The following is a 17,613-nucleotide window of genomic DNA, read 5'->3' as shown; positions in this document are numbered from 1 at the left end:
CGCCCCCCCCCCCCCGGTCTGGTCAGAGACCCCGCCCCTCTCCTCCTCCCCGCTATGCTGCCTCCTCGATGGCGGAGAGCAGTCCCTTCTCGATGAGGTGTGCTCGGAGCGTGTTGAAGATGTGGAGCTGCTGGTCCAGCCGCAGAGCGAGGAGCTGCTGCATCACCCGACTAGGATTAGGACCCCTGAGAGAGAGAGAGAGAGAGAGAGAGGAGACAGAGAGAGACACACACATATTACTTGGGCAAAGTGAATGGTTCACGTCACAATGGGGTCATTCGCAAGCAACCCCAACACAAAAACATTAACCCCAAGCCGATGGGGTCGTGTTTCAGCTTGGGGTCCTCCTATCATCATCATCATCATCATCAAGCTCACAGAATGAATGTAAAACCTGGACTGGCTCACACTGCTCTGCAGAACAATCAAGTCATAACTTAGAAAACTTTACGTTTATGAAAAGTCATAAACGTAAAGGCTGCATTTCAGCATCTATGTGTTACTTCTCTCTTTCTCCCTCCCTCTCGTCCTGCCCCAGCTCAGTCACACCCCCAGCGTACCTGATGAAACTGCCGATGTAGACGTTCACAAACGTGGCCATGAGATACTGGCAGTCGAATCGGTCCATGATCCCTCCGTGACCGGGGATGGTGTTGGCAAAATCCTGCAGGAAGACAGGAAGGGAGTCAGGCAGGATCAACACAGGGGACCCCTGCACCTCACACCTCCAACACAGGGGACCCCTGCACCTCACACCTCCAACAGAGGGGACCCCTGCACCTCACACCTCCAACAGAGGGGATACCTGCACCTCACAACTCCAACAGAGGGGACCCCTGCACCTTACACCTCCAACAGAGGGGACCCCTGCACCTCACACATCCAACAGAGGGGACCCCTGCACCTCACACCTCCAACAGAGGGGACCCCTGCACCTCACACCTCCAACAGAGGGGACCCCTGCACCTCACACCTCCAACAGAGGGGACCCCTGCACCTCACACCTCCAACAGAGGGGACCCCTGCCCCTTACACCTCCAACAGAGGGGACCCCTGCACCTCACACCTCCAACAGAGGGAACCCCTGCACCTTGCACCTCACAACTCCAACAGAGGGGATCCCTGCACCTCACACCTCCAACAGAGGGAACCCCTGCACCTTGCACCTCACAACTCCAACAGAGGGGATCCCTGCACCTCACACCTCCAACAGAGGGGACCCCTGCACCTCGCACCTCACACCTCCAACAGAGGGGATCCCTGCACCTCACACCTCCAACAGAGGGGACCCCTGCACCTCACACCTCCAACAGAGGGGACCCCTGCACCTCACACCTCCAACAGAGGGGACCCCTGCACCTTGCACCTCACAACTCCAACAGAGGGGACCCCTGCACCTCACACCTCCAACAGAGGGAACCCCTGCACCTTGCACCTCACAACTCCAACAGAGGGGATCCCTGCACCTCACACCTCCAACAGAGGGAACCCCTGCACCTTGCACCTCACAACTCCAACAGAGGGGACCCCTGCACCTCACACCTCCAACAGAGGGGACCCCTGCACCTCACACCTCCAACAGAGGGGACCCCTGCACCTCACACCTCCAAAAGAGGGGACCCCTGCCCCTTACACCTCCAACACAGGGGACCCCCGCACCTCACACCTCCAACAGAGGGGACCCCTGCACCTCACACCTCCAACAGAGGGGACCCCTGCACCTCACACCTCCAACAGAAGGGATCCCTGCACCTCACACCTCCAACAGAGGGGACCCCTGCACCTCACACCTCCAACACAGGGGACCCCTGCACCTCACACCTCCAACAGAGGGGATCCCTGCACCTCACACCTCCAACAGAGGGAACCCCTGCACCTTACAACTCCAACAGAGGGGATCCCTGCACCTCACACCTCCAACAGAGGGGACCCCTGCACCTCGCACCTCACACCTCCAACAGAGGGGATCCCTGCACCTTGCACCTCACACCTCCAACAGAGGGGATCCCTGCACCTCACACCTCCAACAGAGGGGACCCCTGCACCTCGCACCTCACACCTCCAACAGAGGGGATCCCTGCACCTCACACCTCCAACAGAGGGGACCCCTGCATCTCACACCTCCAACAGAGGGGATCCCTGCACCTCGCACCTCCAACAGAGGGGATCCCTGCACCTTGCACCTCACACCTCCAACAGAGGGGATCCCTGCACCTCACACCTCCAACACAGGGGACCCCTGCACCTCACACAGCACACCTCCAACAGGCTGGTGCATTTAAAACTCTGTCATGTATGCATGTTTCGCCAATGGAAGCTGACTGAATACGTTCAATAACTGTATACACACGACCCCTAGCAGACGTTTAACAAACTGCGCTGCTTTACTGTTCTCTTCCATTGCTTATTGCTACTCCTGTGATAAGTATCAATGCGTGGATCTACGTGAAGAGCTTTGGGGCGATTTATCGTGAAAGGCGTTATATAAATAATAAAAGACTGAATGATCGATACATATACCTCATTCGGTCACGCATGGACATGAGACTCCCACTGCATAGCGGTCTGATCCACTCCTGGTTTCACTAGGAGTTTAATCAGACACACCTGAGCTTGTTACCTAGACACACCTTGGAATGCTTATAGAATGCCCAACACCACCGAGTGGTTCTGAACGTTCCAAGCCGTGATGTCATAATGCACAAGCTGGAACGCTCGCTAGCCAATGAGACTGCTCCCTCTAGTCTAGTCCGTTCTCTTGTGTTCAGCCACTTACTTTGATCTTGAAGGCTCTCTTGAAGCCGCTGGCAAAGAATCCTCCAAAGGGCCCCATGAGCGAGGCGAAGGCGGACAGCGCCACGCTGTGGATCTGGAAGGGATAGATGCGCACGGTCTCCTGCAGGGGGAGGCAGAGGGGGAGGGAAGGGTTAATGCTGTCTTTATACGGAGGCTGTAACGAGCCAAAAGTCACCTGTGAAACACTACAGTAAACGCTTGGAATGGAAGCCTTTTTTGACGTTGTGAAGCGACTTTCTTTTCGCCTTACTGCACTCTCATTTTATGTAGAAGCCTTTTGGTGACTTTCACACGATTTGATTGGCTCTTGTAATGCTGCAATTTGCATATCCTGATGACCCATAACTTATTTTTATAATCCAGGAAGTGATAAGTGAGTGACTCACTCACCCAGCCAATGAGAGACTGCAGCACGGAGGGCAGGGTGTAGTCCTGCAGCTGGAAGAGGTCCGAGGGCTCGCAGTCCACCTCGAAGCGGTTCGAGTCGTTGTTGAACTCCACTGGACAAACGAAGTAGCGCCACCCAGCCATGACATAGGAGAGCTGAGAGAGAGAGGAGAGAGGGATCAGAGACATGCTACAACCAGCCATGACATAGGAGAGCTGAGAGAGAGAGGAGAGAGGGATCAGAGACATGCTACAACCAGCCATGACATAGGAGAGCTGAGAGAGAGAGAGGAGAGAGGGATCAGAGACATGCTACAACCAGCCATGACATAGGAGAGCTGAGAGAGAGAGAGAGAGAGGGATCAGAGACATGCTACAAACAGCCATGACATAGGAGAGCTGAGAGAGAGAGAGGAGAGAGGGATCAGAGACATGCTACAACCAGCCATGACATAGGAGAGCTGAGAGAGAGAGGAGAGAGGGATCAGAGACATGCTACAACCAGCCATGACATAGGAGAGCTGAGAGAGAGAGAGGAGAGAGGAGAGAGGGATCAGAGACATGCTACAACCAGCCATGACATAGGAGAGCTGAGAGAGAGAGAGAGAGAGGGATCAGAGACATGCTACAAACAGCCATGACATAGGAGAGCTGAGAGAGAGAGAGGAGAGAGGGATCAGAGACATGCTACAACCAGCCATGACATAGGAGAGCTGAGAGAGAGAGGAGAGAGGGATCAGAGACATGCTACAACCAGCCATGACATAGGAGAGCTGAGAGAGAGAGAGGAGAGAGGAGAGAGGGATCAGAGACATGCTACAACCAGCCATGACATAGGAGAACTGAGAGAGAGGAGAGAGGGATCAGAGACATGCTACAACCAGCCATGACATAGGAGAGCTGAGAGAGAGAGGAGAGAGAGGGATCAGAGACATGCTACAACCAGCCATGACATAGGAGAGCTGAGAGAGAGAGGAGAGAGGGATCAGAGACATGCTACAACCAGCCATGACATAGGAGAGCTGAGAGAGAGAGAGGAGAGAGGGATCAGAGACATGCTACAACCAGCCATGACATAGGAGAGCTGAGAGAGAGAGAGGAGAGAGCTGAGTGGAGAGAGAGAGAGAGATGAGGGAAGGATCAGACCCCTAACTGACAGAGTACCACATATGGAGATATGGGGCAGATACGTCAACAACAAAGTGTACAGACAGCAGACTCCAAAACAATGTGCATTTAGTGTAAACCTGTCAGCTTCATCTTACCAGAAGACCAAACACAACCGTGGCAAAAAACCCTCCGATAAACCCTTCCCAGGTCTTCTTAGGAGACAACTACGAGGGAAACAAACAATTATTATTATTATTATTATTATTATTATTATTATTGTTAGTTAACTTCTTGGTTTTGAGTTTTTGAGCATTTGGGATTACGACAGTGTAACTGTTACCCCCCCTCCTTCCCTCCCCCATCAGTCCTTGCCTTTTATTATTATTATTATTATTATTTAGTCATTTAGCAGACGCTTGTATCCAAAGCGACTTACAAAGACTAGGGGGGGTGAACTCTGCTTCATCAACAGAGTTGCTGCTGCTGCTGCTGCAGAGTCACTTCCAATAGGAGCTCGTTTGTTTTACGTCTCATCTGAAGGACGGAGCACAAGGAGGTTCAGTGACTTGCTCAGGGTCACACACAGGGAGTCAGTGGCTGAGCGAAGATTTGAACCTCCTGGTATCAAGCCTCTTGCATGAACCACTGGACCCCCGAGCCTCACCTTGATAAGGGGGGTCCGTCCGAAGAAGAAGCCAAACATGTACGCCATGATGTCATTGCAGATCACACAGGAGATAGGAACGATGAACCTGCAGCCAGAGCAAAACACAGGCTTCAGAAAATGAATACTGCTGGACCCTGGAGACACACACACCTGCAAGTCACCCATACAAACACACACACACCTGCAAATCACTCATACAAACACACACACACACACACACACCTGCAAATCACCCATACAAACACACACACACACACACCTGCAAGTCACCCATACAAACACACACACACCTGCAAGTCACCCATACAAACACACACACACCTGCAAATCACCCATACAAACACCTGCAAATCACCCATACAAACACACACACACACCTGCAAATCACCCATACAAACACACACCTGCAAATCACCCATACAAACACACACCTGCAAATCACCCATACAAACACACACACACACACACCTGCAAGTCACCCATACAAACACACACACACCTGCAAGTCACCCATACAAACACACACACACCTGCAAATCACCCATACAAACACCTGCAAATCACCCATACAAACACACACACACACACCTGCAAATCACCCATACAAACACACACCTGCAAATCACCCATACAAACACACACCTGCAAATCACCCATACAAACACACACACACACACCTGCAAATCACCCATACAAACACACACACACCTGCAAATCACCCATACAAACACACACCTGCAAATCACCCATACAAACACACACACACACACCTGCAAATCACCCATACAAACACACACACTGCTGCAAGTCACCCATACAAACACACACACGCACACACTGCTGCAAATTTCCTATACCAATGCACCCACTCACATGTACTCTCTCCATGTGACTATTTATGCATGTATACGTTTTTATTTTCAATGCTCCAGTCATAGCGGGAGAGTCTGGTGTAATTGTGTGTGTGTCTCTGCAGGCACCATTACACCCACAGACAGTCGGACAGACAGACAGACAGACAGACAGACAGACAGAGACAGACAGGCAGTTGGGCAGAGAGGCAGAGAGAGAGAGAGAGAGGCAGAGAGAGAGACAGGCAGAGAGAGAGACAGGCAGAGAAACTGACAGACAAGCAGGCAGAGAAACTGACAGACAAGCAGAGAGACCGATAGAGACAGGCAGGCAGACAGACAGACAGGCAGACAGACAGACAGGCAGACAGAGAGACAGGCAGACAGAGAGACAGGCAGACAGGCCGAGAAATTGACAGACAAGCAGAGAGACCGATAGAGACAGGCAGGCAGGCAGACAGACAGACAGACAGAGAGACTGACACAGACAGGCAGGCAGACAGACAGAGAGAGACTGACCAGATCATTCCTTCAAAGAGATTGTGAATGATGAGGTGGGACTGAGTCACCACAATCAGCAACGTCACATGGGTCCAGCCGAACTAGAGAGAGAGAGAGAGAGAGAGAGAGAGAGAGAGAGAGAGAGAGAGAGAGAGAGAGAGAGAGAGAGAGAGAGAGGGAGGGAGGGAGAAAGGGGAAGAGGGAGAGAGAGCAAGGGATCAAGGGAGAGAGAGAGAGAGGGGGAGAGGTAGGGAGGGGGAGAGAGGGAGAGGTGGAGAGTGTGAGAGGAAAGAGGGAAAGAAAGGAGAGAGAGAGAGAAAATGCTTTCAATATCCAAACATCAACAGTTTGCAGTTTGTTTTTGAACTACACTTTCTTCTTCAGACAGATTTCATCACCAGAGCTGAAGCTCAGTAGAATCCTCCCTCAGCAGAATGTTCTCCACAGCCCGGGGGCAGGACTCACCATGTAGAACTGCAGCCGGTAATGCTTCTTCACCAGGCTCAGGACAAACATACAGAACCCTAAAAACACAGAGAGAGGGCGGGTCAGAGCCCCCTGCGTTATACACACAGGGGTTCCGCAGTACCAGACATGCAGGACATTTATACAACATACCAGATTATTCTTTTCCAAATGTGTTCCAATCTCATGACTTTGGTGTCAGACTGCAGTCAGATTCACATTGGTTTTGGGCAGACTTAAGACCTAGTTTGAAGTTGCTGTATCGAACCCCAAGTCTCCCTGCCTGGTGTGCCGCGCAGTGGCCTGAAACCCAGCCTCCTGAAACCAGGTTCCAAGCTGCTAAGAGTCGCCACGTTCCCTCGGCTTTACAGATCACGCTAGAATCCAGACTAAGGTTCTGCATTATAGAGGGATTTTCGGGAACCAGAAATTATACAGAATGCTAGTTTGTAGGGCGTCTGGATTCGACAGGTTTGACTGTACACATAAACATTTCTCCTCTCCCTCTCTTTTTTTAATGCAAAATACCTTTCCAATTGTTCCTGGAGCAATTGCCTTGTATTTTTTAGCTTTGTATTTGTTTTGTTTCCTTTATTAAATCTGACCCTAGGGCTACCGTTGCTGCTAACCCTAGTGTCAGCCCCTGCGTTAATTCAACCTCCACCCCTGTGCGACGTGTCGACACCCACTGATCTGTGTCTGACTCACTTCCTCCCTGTTACACCTGCGTTATCATGTGTGTCTGTCCCGGACTGTGTGGCAGCTGCGTGCGTGTGTGTGTGTGCGTTTCTTCAAAGCGTTGGTTGACATGCACGGCTTGACGCACCGACCACATCCTGTGACGAGAGAACGAAGCCGTTTCACTGCTTGGAAACGTTGGACTGCATGAAAAAAATCGATCCACAGAAATCCTGTTTTGAAAGCCAAGAGCAATCACCAATGTTTCGCTCCGCTCCCTTCCCGCTGGCAAACCACCGTCCAGCCACCCCTGAAGGTACACCAGGAATCGAGCACTCCTCCTTCAAACGCTTTCTTAGTCAATCGACGCATCACCTTATATTTCAAGTGTAGTCCTGCACTGCGTTTGCTACTGGCAAATATCATTCAAAACCAAAACCATTGAAAACGCAAAAAGCTCTTAGACCCGTTGTGGGACTTGAAAGTCTTTTGTCGACCGCAGCCTTTTTCAAGACAACTAACAAACATTTCAAAGTTCAATACATTTTTACGTCCTTTCAGAGGACAATCAGAGAACGCCCCAATTATCCTCTTTCTAAAAATACGTCTGAGAGCGACTCAAGTATCACTTCTTACAGGCACTACTATCAACGCACCTCTCATATGTACATTACAGGAGGCTGTGTGGTCCAGTGGTTAAAGAAAAGGACTTGTAACCAGGAGGTCCCCGGTTCAAATCCCACCTCAGCCACTGACTCACTGTGTGACCCTGAGCAAGTCACTTAACCTCCTTGTGCTCCGTCTTTAGGGTGAGACGTAGTTGTAAGTGACTCTGCAGCTGATGCATAGTTCACACACCCTAGTCTCTGTAAGTCGCCTTGGATAAAGGCGTCTGCTAAATAAACAAATAATAATAATTATTATTATGATAATCACACTGCTGAAGACATCGCCATCTACAGGGATCAGTCAGCGCTGCGGAACACATGCAGCTCGGAAACAAAGGGAAAGCAAGATTATCTGCAATCTGGGAATTTGGGAACCTCTTGGGGGGGGGGGGGGGGCGTTCTGTTCCCACAATCATGACATCACCCACACAATTCTCGAAGTTTTAGTGCACCCAATTATTTATCCCCCACCCCGATTTTCTCTCCGGTCGGGTTCCGCTGTAGCGCGGCGAGGAGAAACAGTCCCCGGCGGTTTCAAAAAGCCAGCGAGTTAACCCGTTGCGGTCCTGTGTCGGACCCGGTCCGACATCGCAATTCTCCCTTTCCGGTCCAATGTCGGACCCTGTCCGACATCATCAAAAAGACGCAAAAAAAAGGTCTCTAGTCGTTTTTTCTCCGGAAAAAGCCGAGAAAACCATTCAATGGACGTGTGAGATCGATAGGAGCCGAGAGAAGCCGAAAAAAAAAGGGGCGTATCTCATGAATACAGATAGACCCGACACCACAGAGATAACACAGAAATAAACAAACAAGATGCTGCTTCCGCATCCAGCGCTCAAAGAATATCACATTTGCAGAGCTTTTTTTAAATGTTATAGTAATAAAATAATGACTTGGATCACATTATTGAGGAGTTTGGTGATAAAACGAGTGATCAGGAGATGATTTATCGGTATGCACTACTATCAAGAGGTATGTGAAAAATATAGCGAACGAGGGGTGGGGTGGGGCGGGGCTGGAGATGCAGTACTGAGTGTCCCGTTGATATGCAGGGCCTTTTAAACCTGTTTTACTGTGAAAAAAAATACTTTTAAACAGCGCGTCTAAAATAAACTGGGCGTGTGAAAATAAATTGGACCCGACGCAGCCGAGACACGCTGAATAAACGGACTGCAGCGCGTACCTGTCAGGTAGAGCGTGAAGGAGATGAAGCGATGGTACTTGCTGAGGATTCTCAGCGGCTCTTCCCTCTGAACCAGCGCGGAGAAGTAATCCGTCACCGTCTCGCCATAGAAGAAGTAGTTCACACAGAGCAGGAAGTACCTGCAGAGCGAGAGACACACAGACAGGCAGAGAGACAGACAGACAGGCATGAGCGTCCACTGAGGAAACACACTTGTTAAAAGTAGGTAAATTCAAACTACGTTCGTCTTTTACCTCTCCCTTCCCTACTCATCAAGTCTAAAGCAGGGCTGGGGGTCAACGCCATCGATTTCCAATTCCATTTTTAAAATCAATTACGCATTCCTTCAAATGACTTGGAACTGATATTGTAGAGACAGCAACTGCTGCTTTCATCCGAAGCCAATTTAACCGACCAAGAAACAGCGACTTCAACGCAAGCAATCTGTTGCCACCGTGAGAAGCTCATTGTAACGGAATACAGCGGAATACCATTACGATCAATGCTGCGTTGGAAATGATTTTTAAAAAGGAATTGGAATTGAAAAAAACATTTTTTGTTGGACTGGCCCTGCAATGGGACTCTCGTGATCACAGAATGCACGCACTGGCTCACACTGTCCTGCAATGGGACTCTCGTGATCACAGAATGCACGCACTGGCTCACACTGTCCTGCAATGGGACTCTCGTGATCACAGAATGCATGCACTGGCTCACACTGCCCTGCAATGGGACTCTCGTGATCACAGAATGCACGCACTGGCTCACACTGTCCTGCAATGGGACTCTCGTGATCACAGAATGCATGCACTGGCTCACACTGCCCTGCAATGGGACTCTCGTGATCACAGAATGCACGCACTGGCTCACACTGCCCTACAATGGGACTCTCGTGATCACAGAATGCACGTGAACCCTTCTCACCAGCTGAGGGTGCGGAACCAGGGCAGGTGGTAGGAGTGATAGACGCTGTAACCAATCATGATGATCTCGTGGAAACACTTGATCTGAACGCAGAGGACCTGCCCGGAGAGAGAGAGGAGGAGGAGGAGGAGGAGGAGAGGGAGAGAGGGAGTAGGAGAGAGAGAGAGAGAGAGAGAGAGAGAGAGAGAGAGAGAGAGGAGGAGGAAAGGGAGAGAGGGAGTAGGAGAGAGAGAGAGAGGAGGAGGAAAGGGAGAGAGGGAGTAGGAGAGAGAGAGAGAGGAGGAGGAAAGGGAGAGAGGGAGTAGGAGAGAGAGAGAGAGAGAGAGAGAGAGAGAGAGAGTGAGAGAGAGAGGAGAGGGAGGAGAGAGGGAGCGGGAGAGAAGAGAGGGAGCGGGAGAGAAAAGAGGGAGCAGGAGAAAGGAGGAGGAGAGGGAGAGGAGAGAGAGGAGGAGGAGGAGGAGGAGAGAGGGAGCGGGAGAGAAAAGAGGGAGCAGGAGAAAGGAGGAGGAGGAGAGGGAGAGGAGAGAGAGGAGGAGGACAGGGAGAGGGAGTGGGAGAGAGGAGGAGAGGAGAGGGAGCGGGGGAGAGAGGAGGAAGAGAGGGAGAGGAGAGAGGGAGCAGGAGAGAGAGAGGAGGGAGGAGAGAGGGAGCGGGAGAGAGGAGAAGACAGTGGTTACTCTCTGTTCTAATGAAGATCCGATCCCAACTTGCACACAACTCAGACATTAACGTCATTGTAAAAACTAGGTCAAAAGTCATTTTGCTGATTGCATCAAATTTCTACACCCAAGTAGACGGTGAAACCAAACGTTACAGCAGCCAGAATGGGTCTTCTTTGGAACGATACAATGCTGCAGGACTAATCCAATAGCAGTGCTGTTATTGCTATTTGACTGCTTAGGGCGACAGCTGTCCAGCACACTCTGAATTTGAGGTTGTGTTTTGCTTGGCCGCGGAGAGCACTTACGATCATCATTAAGACCATGGGACCGAGGTAGATGATGATGAAGAAGAAGGAGATCATGGCAAGAGTCAGGATCCCGCGCACCCACCAGTTCTTCCATCTGAGACAAAACAGAACAGGACTTTAAACACCCGACCGGCTCCATTACCCCGACCCACCGCTGCGCCACCCCAACCCATCGCTGCATTATCAGCTAGATGGTTATCAGGTAAGCTAGCTAGATGGTATAATAGCTATTTGGTAGGGTAGATGGTTAGCTAGCTAGTTGGTTAGGTAGATGGTTAACTAGCTGGTTGTCTGGGTAGATCACAGTTATTTAGATTGCTATGTAGTTTGCCAAGCAGTTGGTTGACTAGATGGTTGGGCAGATCTATAGGTAGATGTTTAGGTAGACAGATATTCGGTTTGCAGGGGAGGGGGGGGGGGGGGGGGGGGTAGAAGGCTAGTTACCGTGACGACATTCCTGACAGGGCTTTGCTGAGGACCTCGGGGGTGTCGTCGACAGTAGGGGGCACCCCCGGGTCGGGCTTGATCTCGCTGTCCGAGGGGGCTTCTCCATCCGTCCGCACCTCCGACTCCGACTCCTGGAGAGGGGGGATTGTAAAGCCCTGGTTAGTACTGGACTGGTACAGCCTGCTGGGACGATTACTGGATCAATTAGGAACCCGCCCGGTCAGCACAGCGAACAGGGAGACTGGATCACAGGAACCCTCCCGGTCAGCACAGTGAACAGGGAGACTGGATCACAGGAACCCTCCCGGTCAGCACAGCGAACAGGGAGACTGGATCACAGGAACCCGCCCGGTCAGCACAGCGAACAGGGAGACTGGATCACAGGAACCCGCCCGGTCAGCACAGCGAACAGGGAGACTGGATCACAGGAACCCTCCCGGTCAGCACAGCGAACAGGGAGACTGGATCACAGGAACCCTCCCGGTCAGCACAGCGAACAGGGAGACTGGATCACAGGAACCCGCCCGGTCAGCACAGCGAACAGGGAGACTGGATCACAGGAACCCGCCCGGTCAGCACAGCGAACAGGGAGACTGGATCACAGGAACCCGCCCGGTCAGCACAGTGAACAGGGAGACTGGATCACAGGAACCCTCCCGGTCAGCACAGCGAACAGGGAGACTGGATCACAGGAACCCGCCCGGTCAGCACAGCGAACAGGGAGACTGGATCACAGGAACCCGCCCGGTCAGCACAGTGAACAGGGAGACTGGCTCACAGGAACGCAGGGATGTTAAACATTTAGAATTCTTAGTTAATGCTTGACCAGGAAAGATACACAGAGGTCAGCTGTAACGTTCACCCGACCTGCATCCAAATATAATTCTATAGTTCCAGTTTCAATGGCAGCAGGATTGTTTGCTGAAATTCCAATTCCAATTCCGTTATGTTTAATTACAAATGATGCTGCTGTGCACCAAAAAAAGTAACACTCTCCCCACATTAACATGTTTACTCTGTTTGTTCTAAATAACCCAGCTGTCATAAAGCTTACAGGCAAGCCCGCAGGCACCCGGCCAGACTACAGGGGTTGCTGGTGCGCAGTGAGCCGAGGACACCCTGGCCGACCTAACCATCCCTCCCTCCCCCCGGGCGACGCTCGGCCAATTGAGCACCACCCCCTGGGAGCTCCCGTCCACGGTCGGCTATGGAATAGCCTGGGCTCGAACTCGCGACGTCCAGGCTATAGAGCGCATCCTGCACTCTAGTGAGTGCTTTTACTGGATGCGCCATTCGGGAGCCCCAACGTTACCTTTTAATACTAGACTGTATCTCTCCTGCCTCTATATTGAATAACCCCTCCCTCCCTCTATATTAAGAACATAAGAAAGTTTACAAACGAGAGGAGGCCCCATTCAGCCCATCTTGCTCGTTTGGTTGTTAGTAGCTTATTGATCCCAGAATCTCATCAAGCAGCTTCTTGAAGGATCCCAGGGTGTCAGCTTCAACAGCATTACTGGGGAGTTGGTTCCAGACCCTCACAATTCTCTGTGTAAAAAAAAGTGCCTCCTATTTTCTGTTCTAAATGCCCCTTTATCTAATCTCCATTTGTGACCCCTGGTCCTTGTTTCTTTTTTCAGGTCGAAAAAGTCCCCTGGGTCGACATTGTCTATACCTTTTAGGATTTTGAATGCTTGAATCAGATCACCGCGTAGTCTTCTTTGTTCAAGACTGAATAGGTTCAATTCTTTTAGCCTGTCTGCTTACGACATGCCTTTTAAACCCGGGATAATTCTGGTCGCTCTTCTTTGCACTCTTTCTAGAGCAGAAATACCCTTTTTGTAACGAGGTGACCAGAACTGAACACAATATTAAACAGAATCCCTCCCTCCCTCCCTCTAAATTAAACAGAATCCCTCCGTCTCTCTGTTCCCTCTCTAGTGTGACGTGTTCACTGTTTGTCCCTCAGGCTATGACAGGTCTCCACGTATTGACCAGCCAGTCAGGCTGTGTGTTTGTCTTCCCCCAGCAGGACTGACTGGGTATCACACACTTTGGGGAATTCTGGGACACAATCGCCAAATTTGGAGAAGAAAAAGTCCCTTATGTTTTTAGATTTGTATATCACTGCCTCTACATGCAGACAGAGACACACAGACACTGTCTAAAGCAGACCTAAATTGAAATAAAACACAGGCGTTTAGGATGTGGTTTCCATGACAACCCCTGCCCCCGTTTCTTACCTTGGGACAACAGGAAGCGGACAGTTCCCCCCCCCCCCCCCCAGCGCTTCCTGTAGAGGCTTCTGCAGCAGGACACTAAACAAACACTTCTCATCAGGATATTATATACAAGTTACTGGGGTCGGTTCTGGTGTGTTTTATTATTACACTCCCAGTGAAACCAGGAATGGATCAAACTGCTGTGCAACGGGAGCCTTATTTCAATCCCTGAAATCTATCCACGTACATACAACGTACTATTGAGACAAGCTCCCACAAACAAATCAATACATTAAGGAAATGTAAAACACCCGGCTAGCCAAATTACCAGCCAGCTGCGGCCAGGCTCCATTTGAATGAGGAAATCGTCAGATTTGCATTGCAAATCACAGCAGAGAAACGGCCGCCGGAATCTCATTCCATAGTTCAGCACTGGGGTGAAGTCTAACTTCCTTGATGTGTGCTGTTTACAATAATATTATGGGCTGCACTCGCCTGACCTCAGCACCACGTTACTGGATCCTCAGCTGATGCGCTATCCTTGCACTATTGCACTGCTAACATGTCACTGTAGATATAACTTGCTGTGATCCTAACTGGCTGCATCCTGGTTCATATTGCATTCTAGTAGTATTATTATTATTTGCACTGACTGTAAACTACACTGTGTTTAAATATGAAGCTTGCATTTTAACCCTGTACTGCCCTGGAACACCTGTGAGTCGCCTGGGATAAAGACATTGCTGTGAAAGGCCCTTTAACTAAGTTTTGTATTCCAAATTAACATTTAAACGTGTCAGCAGTCAAAAGCAATAGTCCTTATTATTATTTGTTTATTTAGCAGACGCCTTTATCCAAGGAGACTTACAGAGACTAGGGTGTGTGAACTATGCATCAGCTGCAGAGTCACTTACAACTACGTCTCACCCGAAAGACGGAGCACAAGGAGGTGAAGTGACTTGCGCAGGGTCACACAATGAGTCAGTGGCTGAGGTGGGATTTGAACTGGGGACCTCCTGGTTACAAGCCCTTTTCTTTAACCACTGGACCACACAGCCTCCTGTGTTTTTGGTGATCTTTCTGTGGAGTCTTGCAAAAACCGTAGCCTTAATAATATGCAACCTCTGAGAATTAACATCACAGTCGGACAGTCCTGGCACTGGTAAGGCCTGGTCACACGGGCGAAAATCTAGAATTAGGGAGGCTGTGTGGTCCAGGAGGTCCCCGGTTCGAATCCCACCTCAGCCACTGACTCATTGTGTGACCCTGAGCAAGTCACTTAACCTCCTTGTGCTCCGTCTTTCGGGTGAGACGTAATTGTAAGTGACTCTGCAGCTGATGCATAGTTCACACACCCTAGTCTCTGTAAGTCGCCTTGGATAAAGGCGTCTGCTAAATAATAATATAATTAAAAATACAGTAGTGAAAACATTACGAACACTGATATATTTATTATGTTTGGCATATGAAATGCGTTGACCTACTAACTAATTATACTAACCCACACATTTTTATTTAAGAAGGAACTACAGGTTTGTTAATGTATTTCTATAGCGTAGCTTCGCAGGGTGTTTACGTCTCAACGTGCATTACGATTGCTTTGCATTACGTGGTTGCCAGCTTGTCTCTCGCCTGACCGCGGCAAACTCCAAAGCAACAACGCAGGCAACAAATGTGTTCGTCTTGTTGCCGTTGACAACAGCTGCCCGTGTGACCAGGCCTTTACTGGTCAAAATGTACTCAACTGTTTGTAACTCTGTGGTCCTTGTAGTGCAGATAGACCAAAATCCGCCAGGTTGCACAGGTTGCAACACACGTCTAGTAGTACTACTGTTATCTATAGTATAGATACCAGGTCTTTGATCAACCGCACTGGCTAATCAACGTGACAGATCACGTGTGGTGTATTACGCACACAGCTTCTGAGGCTGAAAAGGCTCCGAGATTTAGCTGTCAAAATAAAGGGCCAGCAGAATTACAGAATTATCCAGACCACCAAAACCTTAGCTGGAGCAGCATTGCGTGCTTTTAAATTGCTGCAAGCAAATTCAAACCTCGTCCTTGATTTTCCTTCTGTTTCGTCAGTATGGGCTGGAGATCCTGTCTATGTTATTGAGCAGCTAAGAACTTTTATTTTTTAAAATTTAAATTGCAAGTTATTGCATTTCCTTACCAGCAAGTATCAAAAGTACAGAAACATTTTACTGATTTTTTTTTGTAGTTTAATGATTCCTGAAGTTCTGTAATTTGTCAAAGTTGTACTGAAATGTATTTTTTGATGGTTTTCAAAGTTTGGTATATGGTACGTTTAATTACAGTATTTCATTACCTTGACTGTAGGTGTTAAAGTTTTACTGAAACGCATTAATTTAATGATTTGTAAAGCTTTGCCGTTTTGTATGCTTGATGTGAGAGAATAGGTTACTAGCGATATATCACTCACACACACACGAGTAGTGGTTAGGACTCTGGACTCTTGACCGGAGGGTCGTGGGTTCAATCCCAGGTGGGGGACACTGCTGCTGTACCCTTGAGCAAGGTACTTTACCTAGATTGCTCCAGTAAAAACCCAACTGTACAAATGGGTAATTGTATGTAAAAATAATGTGATATCTTGTAACAATTTTTAGTCGTCCTGGATAAGGACGTCTGCTAAGAAATAAATAATATGTGTGTGTATATGAGATAAGATCGATTTTATTTCCGAACCCAAAAATATCAATTGAGTATACATACAGCGTACATGTATACATGCATGAAGTCAGTCAGTCTATCTATCTATCTATATAGACTACATTTAATTAAAAGCACCAGCTGTACAGAGTATTTCATCCTAACGCTCGCTCAGCCTCTAGTCTAGTTTGATCCTGTCACTCGTTTTTCTTTCACTAGACAGGAGACCCGCCTGTTTGTATTATCATCAACCACTCGGAGCTTTTAAAATCTTTCCAATATGCATTTTGCATCAGTAACCCAGCATGCATCACCGACTACATCATCACACGAAACAACCCACCTAATAATAATAATAATAATAATAATAATAATAATAATAATAATTTGACTTTCATTTGCTCTTTTAACAAGAGACCCCCTAATTAATAATAATAATAATAACAGTAAAATACAAAAACAATATGCGTAAATAACGTGTTTATAACAGAATGCATAACCGAGGCGTTACACGGCCGATTGCAAAGGTACTGTCCTGGCTACTCTGCTAACGGGAGTGAATCGTGATGAAATGACAAAGATAAATGGAGAATTTCTGTTTTTCCTCCAAATTCTCACCTGCTGCTGTTGCAACAAATCCTTCTCCGTCGGTCCACGATGCCTTAACTCCGTCATCCCCGCGAGTGTTGCCCACTACTGCCTATGCAAGTGGCTAATTACTGCAATTGATACACAATTCGGTTTTGCACGTACAAACCCGGGGTCTATGATACGCGTTTATTGATGCAGTCGTTATAACCCCGCAGTTCTTACACAAGTTACAGGGCCCCCACATCTCGCGATGGGATAGGCAGAGGCGTACTTTCTGCCTCAAAACCTCGCGAGAGCTCAGTGCTGCGCAGCCAGAGAAAAAGGGTGCGTTCACGGAGATCCTTCTGTGCAGAATCTGACCTGTTTAGCCAATGATCTTCTGAATGATCTCCGTGCATGCACCGATTGGCTAACGTGGTTAGATTCCTCACAGGATCTGCGCAGAATGATCCGTGAACGCACCTAGAATGTGATGTGCGT

At 49.2% G+C, this 17,613-nt stretch overlaps 1 protein-coding gene across 1 annotated transcript; it reads right to left on the bottom strand.

Moving 5' to 3' along the window:
* Positions 1 to 19: 19 nt before the first annotated feature.
* Positions 20 to 17,438, bottom strand: LOC117966110 (phosphatidate cytidylyltransferase 2-like). The gene is made up of 13 exons (XM_059013746.1): positions 17,161 to 17,438; positions 11,645 to 11,778; positions 11,198 to 11,294; positions 10,231 to 10,328; positions 9,307 to 9,446; positions 6,778 to 6,836; positions 6,331 to 6,413; positions 4,958 to 5,045; positions 4,449 to 4,517; positions 3,187 to 3,339; positions 2,777 to 2,896; positions 561 to 664; positions 20 to 185 (listed from the first exon to the last, which is right to left on the bottom strand). The coding sequence occupies exons 1-13, from the start codon at positions 17,215 to 17,217 to the stop codon at positions 53 to 55; spliced, it is 1,335 nt and encodes a 444-aa protein (XP_058869729.1). The 5' UTR covers positions 17,218 to 17,438; the 3' UTR covers positions 20 to 52.
* Between the last annotated feature and the right edge of the window lie 175 nt (positions 17,439 to 17,613).

Source organism: Acipenser ruthenus, chromosome 46 (assembly GCF_902713425.1).
Source record: "Acipenser ruthenus chromosome 46, fAciRut3.2 maternal haplotype, whole genome shotgun sequence".
NCBI lineage: Eukaryota > Metazoa > Chordata > Actinopteri > Acipenseriformes > Acipenseridae > Acipenser > Acipenser ruthenus.
This window is presented reverse-complemented; position numbering and strand designations above follow the sequence as displayed.